Source organism: Pelophylax lessonae, assembly GCF_965119305.1.
Source record: "Pelophylax lessonae genome assembly, chromosome: 10".
Classification (NCBI taxonomy): Eukaryota; Metazoa; Chordata; class Amphibia; order Anura; family Ranidae; genus Pelophylax; species Pelophylax lessonae.
Genome location: NC_138777.1, coordinates 64,704,539 through 64,717,097, shown reverse-complemented (window position 1 = coordinate 64,717,097; position 12,559 = coordinate 64,704,539). Strand labels below are relative to the sequence as shown.

General features: G+C 41.0%; 1 protein-coding gene across 1 annotated transcript in view; it reads left to right on the top strand.

Annotated features, from left to right (window-relative positions):
* ANO3 (anoctamin 3) overlaps positions 1–12,559 on the top strand; it is a 542,814-nt gene that overhangs the window by 215,389 nt on the left and 314,866 nt on the right. Inside the window, exon 4 of the mRNA XM_082269831.1 lies at positions 2,540–2,605. Coding sequence (XP_082125957.1) covers positions 2,540–2,605 — 66 coding nt within the window. The remainder of the gene's footprint in view (positions 1–2,539; positions 2,606–12,559) is intronic.

The window sequence follows — 12,559 nt, the reverse complement described above, 5'->3', positions numbered from 1 at the left end:
GCTTTTACTGCATATACAGACTGATTTTACTGTTGTGGGTTTAGTAACACTTTAACTACTTAAGGACCGGCCCACATACATTTACTGCGGCAGGGTGGACCTTAAGCGCAAAATCATGTACCTGTATGTGATTTTATAGATGGACTCCAGCGGGGCCAGCGTGTGACACCGGAGCCGTGCTTCCACTGTGATTGGACACAGCGGGAGCCAATCATCAGGTCCAGCGGCTGCGATGGCCGCCGGCCAGCCACGATCATTCAGAAGAATGACAGAGATGAGGTCTGCCTATGTAAACAAGGCAGACTGCCGTTCTATCGGACAGGGAGAGAGAGATCTTGTGTTCCTACTAATCAGGAACACAGATCTGTTCCTTCCTGCAGTCAGTCCATTCCCCCCACAGTTAGAAAGCACTCCCGAGGAGCACACTTAACCCCTTGATCGCCCCTGATCTTAACCTGATCTTAACCTTGCCAGTGTTTCACTCATACAGTAACAGTGCATATTTTTAGCACTGATCACTGTATTGGTGTCATTGGTCCCAAAAAGTGTCACTTAGTGTCAGATTTGTCTGCCACAATGTCGCAGTCACGCTAAAAATCGCTGATTGCCGCCATTACTAATAAAAACAATAAATAAAATTAAAAGTCCATAAATCTATCCCATAGTTTGTAAACATCATAACTTTTGCGCAAACCAATCAATATACACATTTTGGGATTTTTTTAACCAGAAATATGTAGCAGAATACAAATTAGCCTACAGTAAACTGATAAAGAAATTAGATTTTTAAGATTTTTTTATTGGATGTATTTAACCGGTTGCCGACTGCTCACAGTATATTTACTGTGGCAGTCAGCCCCGGCCAGGCAGAGTGACGTAGGTCTACGTCGCTCGCCTGTCACTCCTTTTAGAGTCAATAGCGGGCGGGCGCGCGCCCGCCGGGGCGCGCGCCTGCCGAGGCTCGTTCACAAAGGAGTGTGGGCGTGTGACCGGCGGACCCGATGTCCGCTGGTCACACTACGATCGCCGGTACAGCGGGAGAAAGACAGAGCGGCTTATGTAAACAAGCCGCCTGTCATTCTCCCCTGTGTAAAAATGAAGATCAGACGGTTCTACTATGTAGAACCATTGATCTTTGTTTTTACACTAGGAGACCTGTCCCCCTACAGTTAGAATCACGCCCCTAGGACACACTTAACCCCTCCCTGTCCAATACAGTTAACCCCTTCCCTGCCAGTGTCATTTTTGCAGTAACAGTGCATATATATAGCACTGATTACTGCAGTAATGTCACTGGTACCCCCAAAAGTGTCAAAAATGTCAGTCAAGGGTCCGATCTGTCCGCCGCAATGTCGCAGTACCGCAAAAAAAATCGCAGATCGCCGCCATTACTCGTTAAAAAAAAAACACCAAAAATGACAAAAATCTTTCCCTTTGTTAGTAAACGCGATAACTTTTGCGCAAACCAATCAAAATACGCTTTTTGCGATTTTTTTTTTTTACCAAACATATGTAGCGGAAAACAATTTGGCCGAAAATGTTAAAAAATTTTGATTTTTACATTTTTTTGGGGGGAATTTCATATAAAAAAAAGTGAAAAATATTGTTATTTTTGCAAAAATTACGCTCTTTTTTTGTTTATAGCGCATGATCAAAAAACCGCACAGGTGATCAAATACCACCAAAAGAAAGCTCTGTTTGTGGGAAAAAAAGGACGTGAAATTCGTTTAGGTACAGCTTTGCACGACCGCGCAATTGTCCGTCAAAATCACGCAGTAAAAAATCGCAAAAAAACCCCTGGTCAGGAAGGGGGTAAAATCTTCCGGGGCTTAAGTGGTTAATAGCAGAAAGTAAAAAAATATTGTGAATGCTAGAGACTGATGTTTCTTTTATCTCCCTGTTCTTGAGTCCCCAATATAATTACTTTAACCACTCCCTTGCCAAATCCGTAAATATACTTGAAAGCAGAAAGAAAAAAAAAAAGAGCACTAGGTTGGACTTTAGACGCAAATTGGACAACCAAATTTATAAAAAATTCAAATTTTATTTGTAGATATAAAAAAACAAGAAAATATACTGTAAATGGAAAAATATCAGCTAAATAGATGTATTTATATATGTACAAAAACGGGCCACTCTGGACCCTGTGCTTAACGTGAGTTGTTTTTGTTGTGAGCCCCTTTGCGTCAACGTGTTTCACTAATCTGCTTCTTCAGGACTCACAATGGGGAATAAACAGGGAACCAGTTTCCAGGCTCACCCAGCCTACCATGGTCACTACATCAGTATTTGATGTTCGCTAATGATTCCTCATTTATAATATGTTATGAAGCCTTCGGAAGAAGGAATTTGACTTACTTGCTTGGCTTCCTAAGAACTGTGCCAGTGGGCATGGCAGGATAAAATTAAGATGCCTCATCTCAACACATCAATTTTAACCCAAAACTGAAATTCAAGCTTTTGCGTAGCACTTTTTTATTTTAAAAACATACAAGGCCTTTCAAAATGTAATAACCCTATTCACCCCAATCTCTTACAGTGCAAAGAAGATTTATTGAGCAGAGAAAAACGCATCTTCGACCATTTCCCATCACATACAGAGCCGGTATGGATTTTATTCTTATAATACATATCAAATAGCTGTTTATTGGTTATATGGATAAAGTAAAGGCTTTCATTGATTCATTTAGTGGTCTATTGTATGTCTGTTTGTGTATTTATTTTTTTGCACAAAAAATCCTTTAGTTGCCAGCAATAAAATGAACCCACTAACTTTGAAGAGTTCAAGGAATATTTCCTTAAAAGGATTGAGTATTTATTCTTGTGAAATTACATTCATCCATTAGCCGTTAAAAATTGCATTTTGCAGTGACCAGCTCTGAAATTTTGGCATCTGAAGTGCGTAAATGGAATGGAAAAGTCCATTGCTGTGTCAAAAGCACAGCTGCCTTTGACCTCAATCCAATCTAAAACATCCGTTCGGCTAGTGCCAGGATTTGCTGACCTAGCAAGCATGCCGTATACCACTGGAAACACTTAGCAGGTGAAGGGATGGAGGGTTTTTAAAGATTAATCTTGCAATATAACTGCATAAGGGTGTACAGCATGAGATGCCTGGTCCAGTGGTCAGAAAGATTTAACAAATACTAAATTGGAAATGATAGAAAAAAAAACTCGCAAGGACTGAAATTAATGATTTGGAAAAAAAATATGATGTTTTCAAGGTCTTTCAGGGAACAGATGAAACTCATAGATCACTATTAGGTCTTAAATAAGGTGCTTTAGACTTGTGACATATTTATGGCAGATCCTGGATAGAGAACTATAATGGTCCTCGGTAGGCTTGAAAGTAATAGAACTGAAACATTATCTGTGCTCAAATCCAAATAGCTTACATAATAGAACAATGGTAGATGCTAGAGGTGTGTGACCACATAGTAAAGATCAACCCCCTGACAATTGGCTTAATACATAGATGAAATACATATAAATAAGGTGTTTAACCTGCCAAAGGATTTGTATTTCTGCTCATCAAATCCTGAAATTTACAGAGCTCTGTCAATCCTCTCTACCTTTTCTGGCAGGACAGGAGACCTGAGTTTTTGCTGCTGCAGTTAAATAACATTTACCGTTCTTGTTCTTCTCCCTAGCTAGACTGGCCCAACCTTTCTCAACCTTTTCAACACAGAGGAACCCTTGAAATAAATTTCTGGTCTCGGGGAACCCCTGCTAATAGTTAAAATCTACAACTCATGACACATTAGTGTGACAGTCAGTGGGAAGAATGCTCCTTACTCTGATCATCATTGGGAGGAATTGCCCCCTTGCAGATAGCTAAAAGGAACAATGGTGTCATTGGAAACTTGTCTGAGAGGCAGAAAATGCCCATTGCTCAAGGAACCCCTAGCAACCTCTAGAGGAATCTTAGGGTTCCACAGAACCCTGGTTGAGAGACCCTGGACTAGACAGTGAAAAGCAAAGAAGCACACTAATAAACTCTTCTTTCATGAGCACTGTAGCACATCTGATTGGCTCCTTGTGCTGAATCTCCTTCTCCTAGTCTGATCTGTGCTGTACAGCAGGGGTCTTCAAACTACGGCCCTCCAGCTGTTCAGGAACTACAATTCCCATCATGCCTAGTCATGTCTGTGAATGTCAGAGTTTTACAATGCCTCATGGGATGTGTAGTTCTGCAACAGCTGGAGGGCCGTAGTTTGAGGATCCCTGCTGTACAGGGACTGCACAAGGCTGATACCAGGCCAGATTCAAGTACTTACAGGTATTGCCTTTAAAAATACATTTAAGGATGTATAGGGCTGCACGCTTGTAGAATCACTTATTTCATCAAGCTTTATTGCCCAAACAGTACATCTTACTCACTTCTACCTGAAGGACTGCCCCTTTAACGCATTTCACCCTTGTGACTAAGCCCAGAAGGGTGAAATGCATTGGAGGGGTGGCCCTTGAGGTGGAAATGTGCAATAAATACCATTTGTACAATAAAGCTTGCTGAAGAAAGTGATACTACCATTGTGCAGCCCTTTGTTAGACTACTGGGAAAATCGGTGAGCAAATTACACAAGCAGGAAATTATGTTTCTGGGGGGATGGTCAGTATACATTCTGTGTACAGAATGTCTCTAAGTAGCCATATTGCATTGTATTTGCAAAAAAATACAGAACTGCAGATTGAGAAGGAAAGGTCATTTTTAATAACATTCAATTACAATATGTGTCGCAATTGTATGCGCTATATTATTTTTCTTTATTTGCTATTTTTTATCCCCATGAAAGTGGAATTACCCTTTATTTTATTAGACCAGTGTTCAGGATATTTAGTTGCAGCATTGCAGAAACAATTCTTCAGCTTTGAAGGTCCTAATGAGCACAGTGGCCTCCATCATCCGTAAATGGAAGAAGTTTGGAAACACCAAGACTCTTCTTAGAGCGGGCCGCCCGGCCAAACTGAGCGATCGGGGGAGAAGGGCCTTATTCAGGGAGGGGACCAAGAACCTGATGGTCACTTTGACAGAGCTCCAGCGTTTCTCTGTGGAGAGAGGAGAACCTTCCAGAAAAACAACCATCTCTGCAGCACTCCCCCAATCAGGCCTATATGGTAGATTAGCCAGACAGAAGCTACTCCTCAGTAAAAGGAACATGAACATTCCTCCTGAAGTTTGCCAAAAAGCACCTGAAGGACTCTCAGACCATGAGAAACAAAATTCTCTGGTCTGATGAAACATGAAACAAAGATTGAAATTTTTGGTATGAATGGCAAGGGTCATGTCTAGAGGAAACCAGACACCGCTCATCACCTGGCCAATACCATCTCTACAGTGAAGCATGGTGGTGGCAACATCATGCTGTGTGGATGTTAAAAAAGGAGTGGCTACGGGACAAATCTGTGAATGTCCTTGAGTGGCCCAGCCAGAGCCCAGACTTGAACCCAATTGAACATCCCTGGAGAGATCTGAAAATGACTGTGCACTGACGCTCCCCATCCAACGTGATGGGGCTTGAGAGGTCCTGCAAAGAAGAATGGGAGAAACTGCCCAAAAATAGATGTGCCAAGCTTGTAGCAACATACTCAAAAGACTTAAGGCTGCAGTTGGTGCCAAAGGTGCTTCAATAAAGTATTGAGCAAAAGCAGTGAATACTTATGTACATAGGATTTTTTTTTTAAATACATTTGCAAAGATTTCAAACAAACTTCTTTGATGTTGTTGGATGCACTGTACCAACTACCACCACCTTAATCAAATGCACACTCACCAAACCATAAGCTGTAACAGGTACAGCAGACACAGCATTGTTTCTCCTTGGTGAGTTCTATCTGTTCCAGGGGGAAGTTGCCTTTTGCTGCCACCTAAGGGGTGTGATTCCGGAGTGGAAGTGCAAACAAGAGGGTTTGTGCCTGAGAATCAATGTTGTGTTTGCTGTACCTGTTACAGCTAATGGTTTGGAGAGTGTGCACTTGGTCAGGGTGTTGGCACTGGGTGGTTTCGTTACACTACAAGAATCTGCTGGACGGTGGAAGATATTTTTATCTGAATATATATGGACTTTGATTTAAGAGAGACTTTAAGTTTGGCACATTAAACACTTTACTTATTTTTTTCGTATTTTTTATTATTATATTTTATTATTATTTTTACTGGCTCTGCATCATTACATGATATTATAGGTTCTTAGGTTTGGGTATATCAAACTTTATTTGCCAGCAGATACATGTGTTATCACAGCACAGATTTATTACAATGTCTATACATGTTCAAACTGGCCAGCTGCATTTTTCTCTGGTCAGTCCTTACTGTGCAAAATGCCAGTTACCTATACTGTATGTATAACTATACTGTACGTGCACAGCATATTTTAATGGATTTATTATACCAATATAAAGTCAACTGACACACATGAAGGAGAGCTTCAGAACCAGATCTGGTCTCTGACCTTTAGAGCCGGTTCACACTACTCTGACTCAAAGTCGCCCCATGAAGGAGCGACTTTTTAGCGCCGACTTTAGCGCGACTTTGAAGAGACTTTGAAGAGACTTATAAGAGACTTGTAAGAGACTTGTAAGAGACTTAAAGGATAGGCGACTTTGTCTGTGGGGAATGCATTAATATTTTTCTTCTTCCTGGAAAGTCTGATCACAGTCGCTTGAAAATAGATAAGGATCCGACTTAGAGGCGACTCCCATTGAAGTCTATGTGCACAAGTCAGATAGAGATCGCCGTGAAGTAGTACAGGAACCTTTTCTGAAGTCGGACCAACTTCAGTAGTGCATATTAAGACGGCTCTCATTCATTTACATTGAATTTGTAATGACAAGAGACTTGGGGCGACTTGAGGGCGCACAAGTCGCGTCCCAAGTCAGAGTAGTGTGAACCGGGTCTTACTGTACAATAAAACTGAAACATTGTCTGTGCTGAAATCCATTTAGCAAAGAAGAGTAGGGAGAGGGATTACTTTAACACATTTGGCCAAGGTATACATGTATTGCAATATACGTGAACTAGGAATCTCTGGGTTATGCAAAACTTTTCTAAAAGTATGTCAAAGTTTAAAACTGTGTGCAGAGGATTAATTCAAAATTTTAGGCTTTAACCACTTCCGGATTGCCTGCCGCATATATACTGCAGCAGGGCGGGCCCGGCTGCGTAAAATTAAGTACATGTGCGTGATTTTGTGTACGGGATTTTGGAGGCACACGCGCCACCCAAAAGCGCCACTCCCACTGTGGTTGGAAACAGCAGGAGCCAATCAGCAGGTCCAGCGGCTGCAATGGCCGCCGGGACCCACCGATCATTCAGCAGAATGACAGAACGGCGGTCTGTCTATGTAAACAAGGCAGACTGCTATTCTGTCAGGGAGGAAAAGAGAGATCTTGTGTTTCAGCTAAGCTGAATCACAGATCTCTATTTTCCTCTAGTATATCCACTGCCCCCACAGTTAGAAAGCACTTCCTAGGAGCACACTTAACCCCTTGATTACCCTAGTGTTATCCTCTGCCCTGCCAGTTTTTTTTTTTTTTATAGCACTGATCACTGTATTGGTGTCAGTGGTCCCCAATAAGTGTCACTTAGTGTCAGATATGTCCTCCAAAATGTCGCAGTCCTGCTAAAAATCGCCACCATTACTAGTAAAAATAATAAAAAAAAATGAAAAGTCCATAAATGTATCCCATAGTTTGTAGACACTATAACATTTGCGCAAACCAATCAATATACACTTACTGGATTTTTTTTTTACCAAAAATATGTAACAGAATACATATTGACCGAAATTGATGAAAAACTTGATTTTTTAAATTGTTTTATTGGAAATGTTTTATAGCAGAAAGTAAAAAATATTATTTATTTTTTTTCAAAATGGTGTATTTTTTGTTTCTAGTGCAAAAAATAATAACCGCAGAGGTGATCAAATACCACCAAAAGAGAGATTTGTAGGAAAAAAAGGACATGGGTACAACATTGCACATCCGTGCAATTGTCAGTTAACCACTTTAAGACCGGAAGGATTTGCCCCCTTAATGACCAGGCCACTTTTTTTCAACTTGGCACTGTGTGACTTTAACTGACAGTTGCGCGGTCATGCAATGCTATACCCAAATTAAATGTATGTCTATTTTTTCCACACAAATAGAGCTTTCTTTTTGGTGGTATTTGATCACCTGTGCGATTTTTATTTTTTGCGCTATAAACAAAAAAAGAGCAACAATTCTGAAAAAAAAAAACAATATTTTTCACATTCTGATATATGACATTCCCAAAAAAATTTAAAAATCAAAATTTTTTAACATTTTAGGCCAATTTGTTTTCTGCTACATATTTTTGGTAAAACAAAATCGCAATAATCGTATTTTGATTGGTTTGCGCAAAAGATATTGCATCTTTTAACCACGGGAAAGATTTATGTCATTTTTATTGTTGTTTTTTTTTTTTACTAGTAATGGCGGCGATCTGCGATTTTTTGCGGGACTGCAACATTGTGGCGGACAGATCGGACCTCTGACTGACATTTTTTACACTTTTGGGGGGACCAGTGAAATTACTACAGTAATCAGTGCTAAAAATATGCACTGTTACTGTAATAATGACACTGGCAGGAGTTAACAGTATAGGTGATCAATGGGGTTAAATGTGTACCTAGGGGTGTGTTTCTAACTGTGGGTGTTGGCGTGGCTTGTGGAATGACCATAGAGACCTGTAATCCTATATAGAAGGATCACATGGGCTCTAGGATCATTCCAGGGAGAAGAACGATCAGCTGTGTTTACAACAGCTGACCGTTCTTCTCTCTCAGCGGGGAACAATTGCGGGTGTCAGGCGGCAATCAGAGCCACCTGACCCATGCATCGGCTTCCCCGCTGACGATCAGGAGTGGGGGCTCGTCCTCTAGCTGCCACCAAGCGACCGACATAGACCTACGTCGGTTTGCCTGGGACAGCCACACTGCCGCACTAAATATGCAGTAATCGGTCGACAAGTGGTTAAAGCGACGCAGTGCCATATCGCAAAAAATGGCCTGATCTTTAAAGGGGGTAAACCCTTCTGGAGCTGAAGTGAATAAAGTGAACCTAACCTAGCCAAAAATGTCCTAAAGTAACAACAATGCTGATGTGTGGGCACCAAAAATGTTAGAATAGATCAGTGGTTCTCAACCAGGGTTCAGTGGAACCCTAGGGTTCCTCCAGAAGTTGCTAGTGGTTCCTTGAGCAATGAGCAATTTCTGGCTCTCAGATAAGTTCCCCTGACACCATTGATCTTTTTAGCTATCTGGAAGAAGGTAATTCTTCCCAATGTCCACACCACAAGTGTAAGGAGCATTCATCCCACTGACCATCACACTATTGTATAATGAGTTGGAAATATAGTCATTTTTAGCAGTGGTTTCCTGAGACCTGAAAATTATTTCAAGGGTTCCTCTGTGTTGAAAAGGTTGAGAAAGGCTGGAATAGATCCTCAACCAACAGATACTTAAGTGGAGGGGCAATCATCCTAATGGAATAAGTTCTTCTGTCCCTCTTTCCTCTTTAGCTGTCCCTCATTTTGGTCTAATGTGCAGACCTCTATGTACACTATGAACTATTTAATTTGCAAACGTGTTATACTACACTAAACCTTTCATCCAAAATAGAAATGATTGCATTTTTTTAAAGCCAGTATAATGGCTGAGAGTGGTGAAAAAAGGAACTTGTAAGTTTAACCCCCAAAAATGTTTACATTCATTTTTTACAGTCCACATTGGGGTGTGACAGGAGTGCATCCTTTGCATACACATTTTTTGATGAAAGGTTCCCCTCTTTCCAATTCCTGAAAATTTGGAGGTGTGGTCTTAGTCCTTATAGTGGATCTCTCAAAATCAAAGTGTATCTACAACAATATTTTCTTTTAAAATTTTGGATAGAGTAACCACTTGCCGACCACCCACAGTATATTTACTGCGGCGGTCAGCCCCGTACAGGCAAAGTGACGTAGTACTACGTCGCTAGCCTGAGAGCCTCTAGGGGGCGAGTGCGCGCCGCCAGGGGCGCACTCCCCCCCCCCCTGCTCGTTGGCTAACATGTCCGCGCGTGTGACCGGCGGACCCGATGTCACTCGCGATCTCCCGGTGCAGAGGGAGAAAGGCAGGCGGCTAATGTAAACAAAGCCGTCTGTCATTCTCCCTGGTGTAACAGCAGAGATCATACGATCCTGCTATGTAGGATCGTATGTCTCTGTGGTTACATCACTAGCCACACCCCTTTACAGTTAGAAGCACGTCCCTAGGGACACACTTAAACCCTGCATCACCAATAAAGTTAACCCCTTCCCTTCCAGTGTCATTTTTACAGTAACAGTGCATATGTATAGCACTGATTACTGTAGTAATGTCATTGGTACCCCCAAAAGTGTCAAAAATGTCAGTCAAGGGTCTGATATGTCCGCCGCAATGTTGCAGTCACGCAAAAAAATCACAGATTACTCGTTAAAAAAAAAAAACAACAATAAAAATGACAAAAATCTTTCCCTTAGTTAGTAAACGTAATAACTTTTGCGCAAACCAATCAAAATACGCTTATTGCGATTTTTTTTACCAAACATATGTAGCAGAAAACAAATTAGCCTAAAATGTTAAAAAAATTTGATTTCTACATTTTTTTTGGGGGGGGGGGGGGATTTTGCTATTTTTTCAAAATTGTCACTCTTTTTTTGTTTATAGCGCAAAACATAAATATCGCACAGGTGATCAAATACCACCATAAGAAAGCTCTGTTTGTGGGAAAAAAAGGACGTCAATTTAATTTAGGTACAGCATCGCACGACCGCGCAATTGTCCGTTAAAGTCACGCAGTGCCGAATCGCAAAATAGGGCCTGGTCTTTGGGCAGCCAAATCCTCCGGGGCTTAAGTGGGTAAAGAAGGGTTATAACCCTGTCATGTTTTAGTGTGCTCTTTGGGTCCAATTGGGGAGATTTACCTTCACTTTTTATCCCAGAGAACCAGCATGAAGTGAAAGGAAATCTCCCCCAAGATAGAGATTCCAACCCCTCTCTACCCTATGTGAAAGTCCAGGTGCTTAGCTTGACTAAGCTTGACTTCAATGTGTCAGAAATGAAGGATCCTGTAAGCCGCACAGGTCTACAGGATCCTTCCTTTCTCACACATTGACATCCGGGACCAGGACAAGCTCTATCCTTTGCCTGCTCTCCCAGTGGTTGGTTCATAGAGTAGGACCTGTCAGAGCTTCATCAGAGTTCTTCCATTTGTCAATTGAATAAATTAGGAAAGAGTTTATCTATACGGGACTGGGAAAAATCAAACTTTGGCTAAGAACACTTGTACAGGATCCAAAGGGGACATATGGATTAATTTGAAGACTAACACAGCAAGCAGCCTGCACATCAGCATTCTTATTAGACATTTATTTATATGATTAGGGCTGAAGTTACAGGTAATGCAGTAAATCACCATGGAGTGACACTGGCCATTCTTTATCAGCATAGATAAGCTAACTGTACTAAACATATTTGGATTCCATCCAGCTCATATTTGAGTAATTAGACCACGATGTCACCCAGATGGCCTAATTAGCGCAGCTGCAAATTGGGATTTGAAAGGGGGGGGGGGTGTTTTTTTTTAATGCTCACTGATATCTAATTAACATCAATTTTGGCCTTACATTGGTGATTTTCTGGAAGATTAAACTGATTTCAACTAGCATTTAATCTCAAAGGAGATATATTTTGTTATACGACAGGGGTGGTTGTGGGTTGTCCTGATACATATGATGGTATTTTTTTTTTTTTGCAATCAAAGGCTGGTTGGAAACAGTTTAAATTGCTAGAAAACTGCAAATCAAATACAGCCATCTCCTATATACAGCCTTTGAATGGACAGTAAATGAGTTGCATTTGACTGGTAAACACATCCCTCTGTCCACTCCTCCTGTTAACATGTTTGTTCTGTTTCAATTGTCATTATATGCAAATGGTATATGTCCTAAGACTCATTTTGTGCATAAAGTATGAAAACTTGCTGACTCAACATGATCCACATGCAGTTTTATTTTTTCTATACTGGCATATACAAAAGATGTTTTATTCTGTTTGCTTATTGCAGGTGAAAAACTTTCTGATAAAAAAAGTCGAACTCTGTAAAGCTGCTTTACTAACAAGGGTAAAACTGGAACTAACTTCCAGCAAAGAGGGGCTGGGATTGTTAAGCGAAAGCAATACTATCTAGCACAAAACAAGAGGGGGCACAAAGGCTCATACCACTATTCCTGCACTCCCTGATTTAAACTAAGTGTTGCCGTTCAGTTACACTAGCTTCATTTTAAAGCTTAATTCCGGGAATTCAGCTCCTTTGTATAAAGTGAAGGCATAATAAAAGGTAAGTCCAAGGAGGTGCATGACATCTTCTGGGCTTATCACTTTTACATGGCAAGTTTATGGCTCTACCGAGGCTACACCCTTAGGAGAAAAGCACACAGAGTACCTTCTGGGGAAGAATGCCTTCCCCTATGCTGCCCATTCACAGACACCTTTGTATTTTATGGATGTGCCCACATAATACA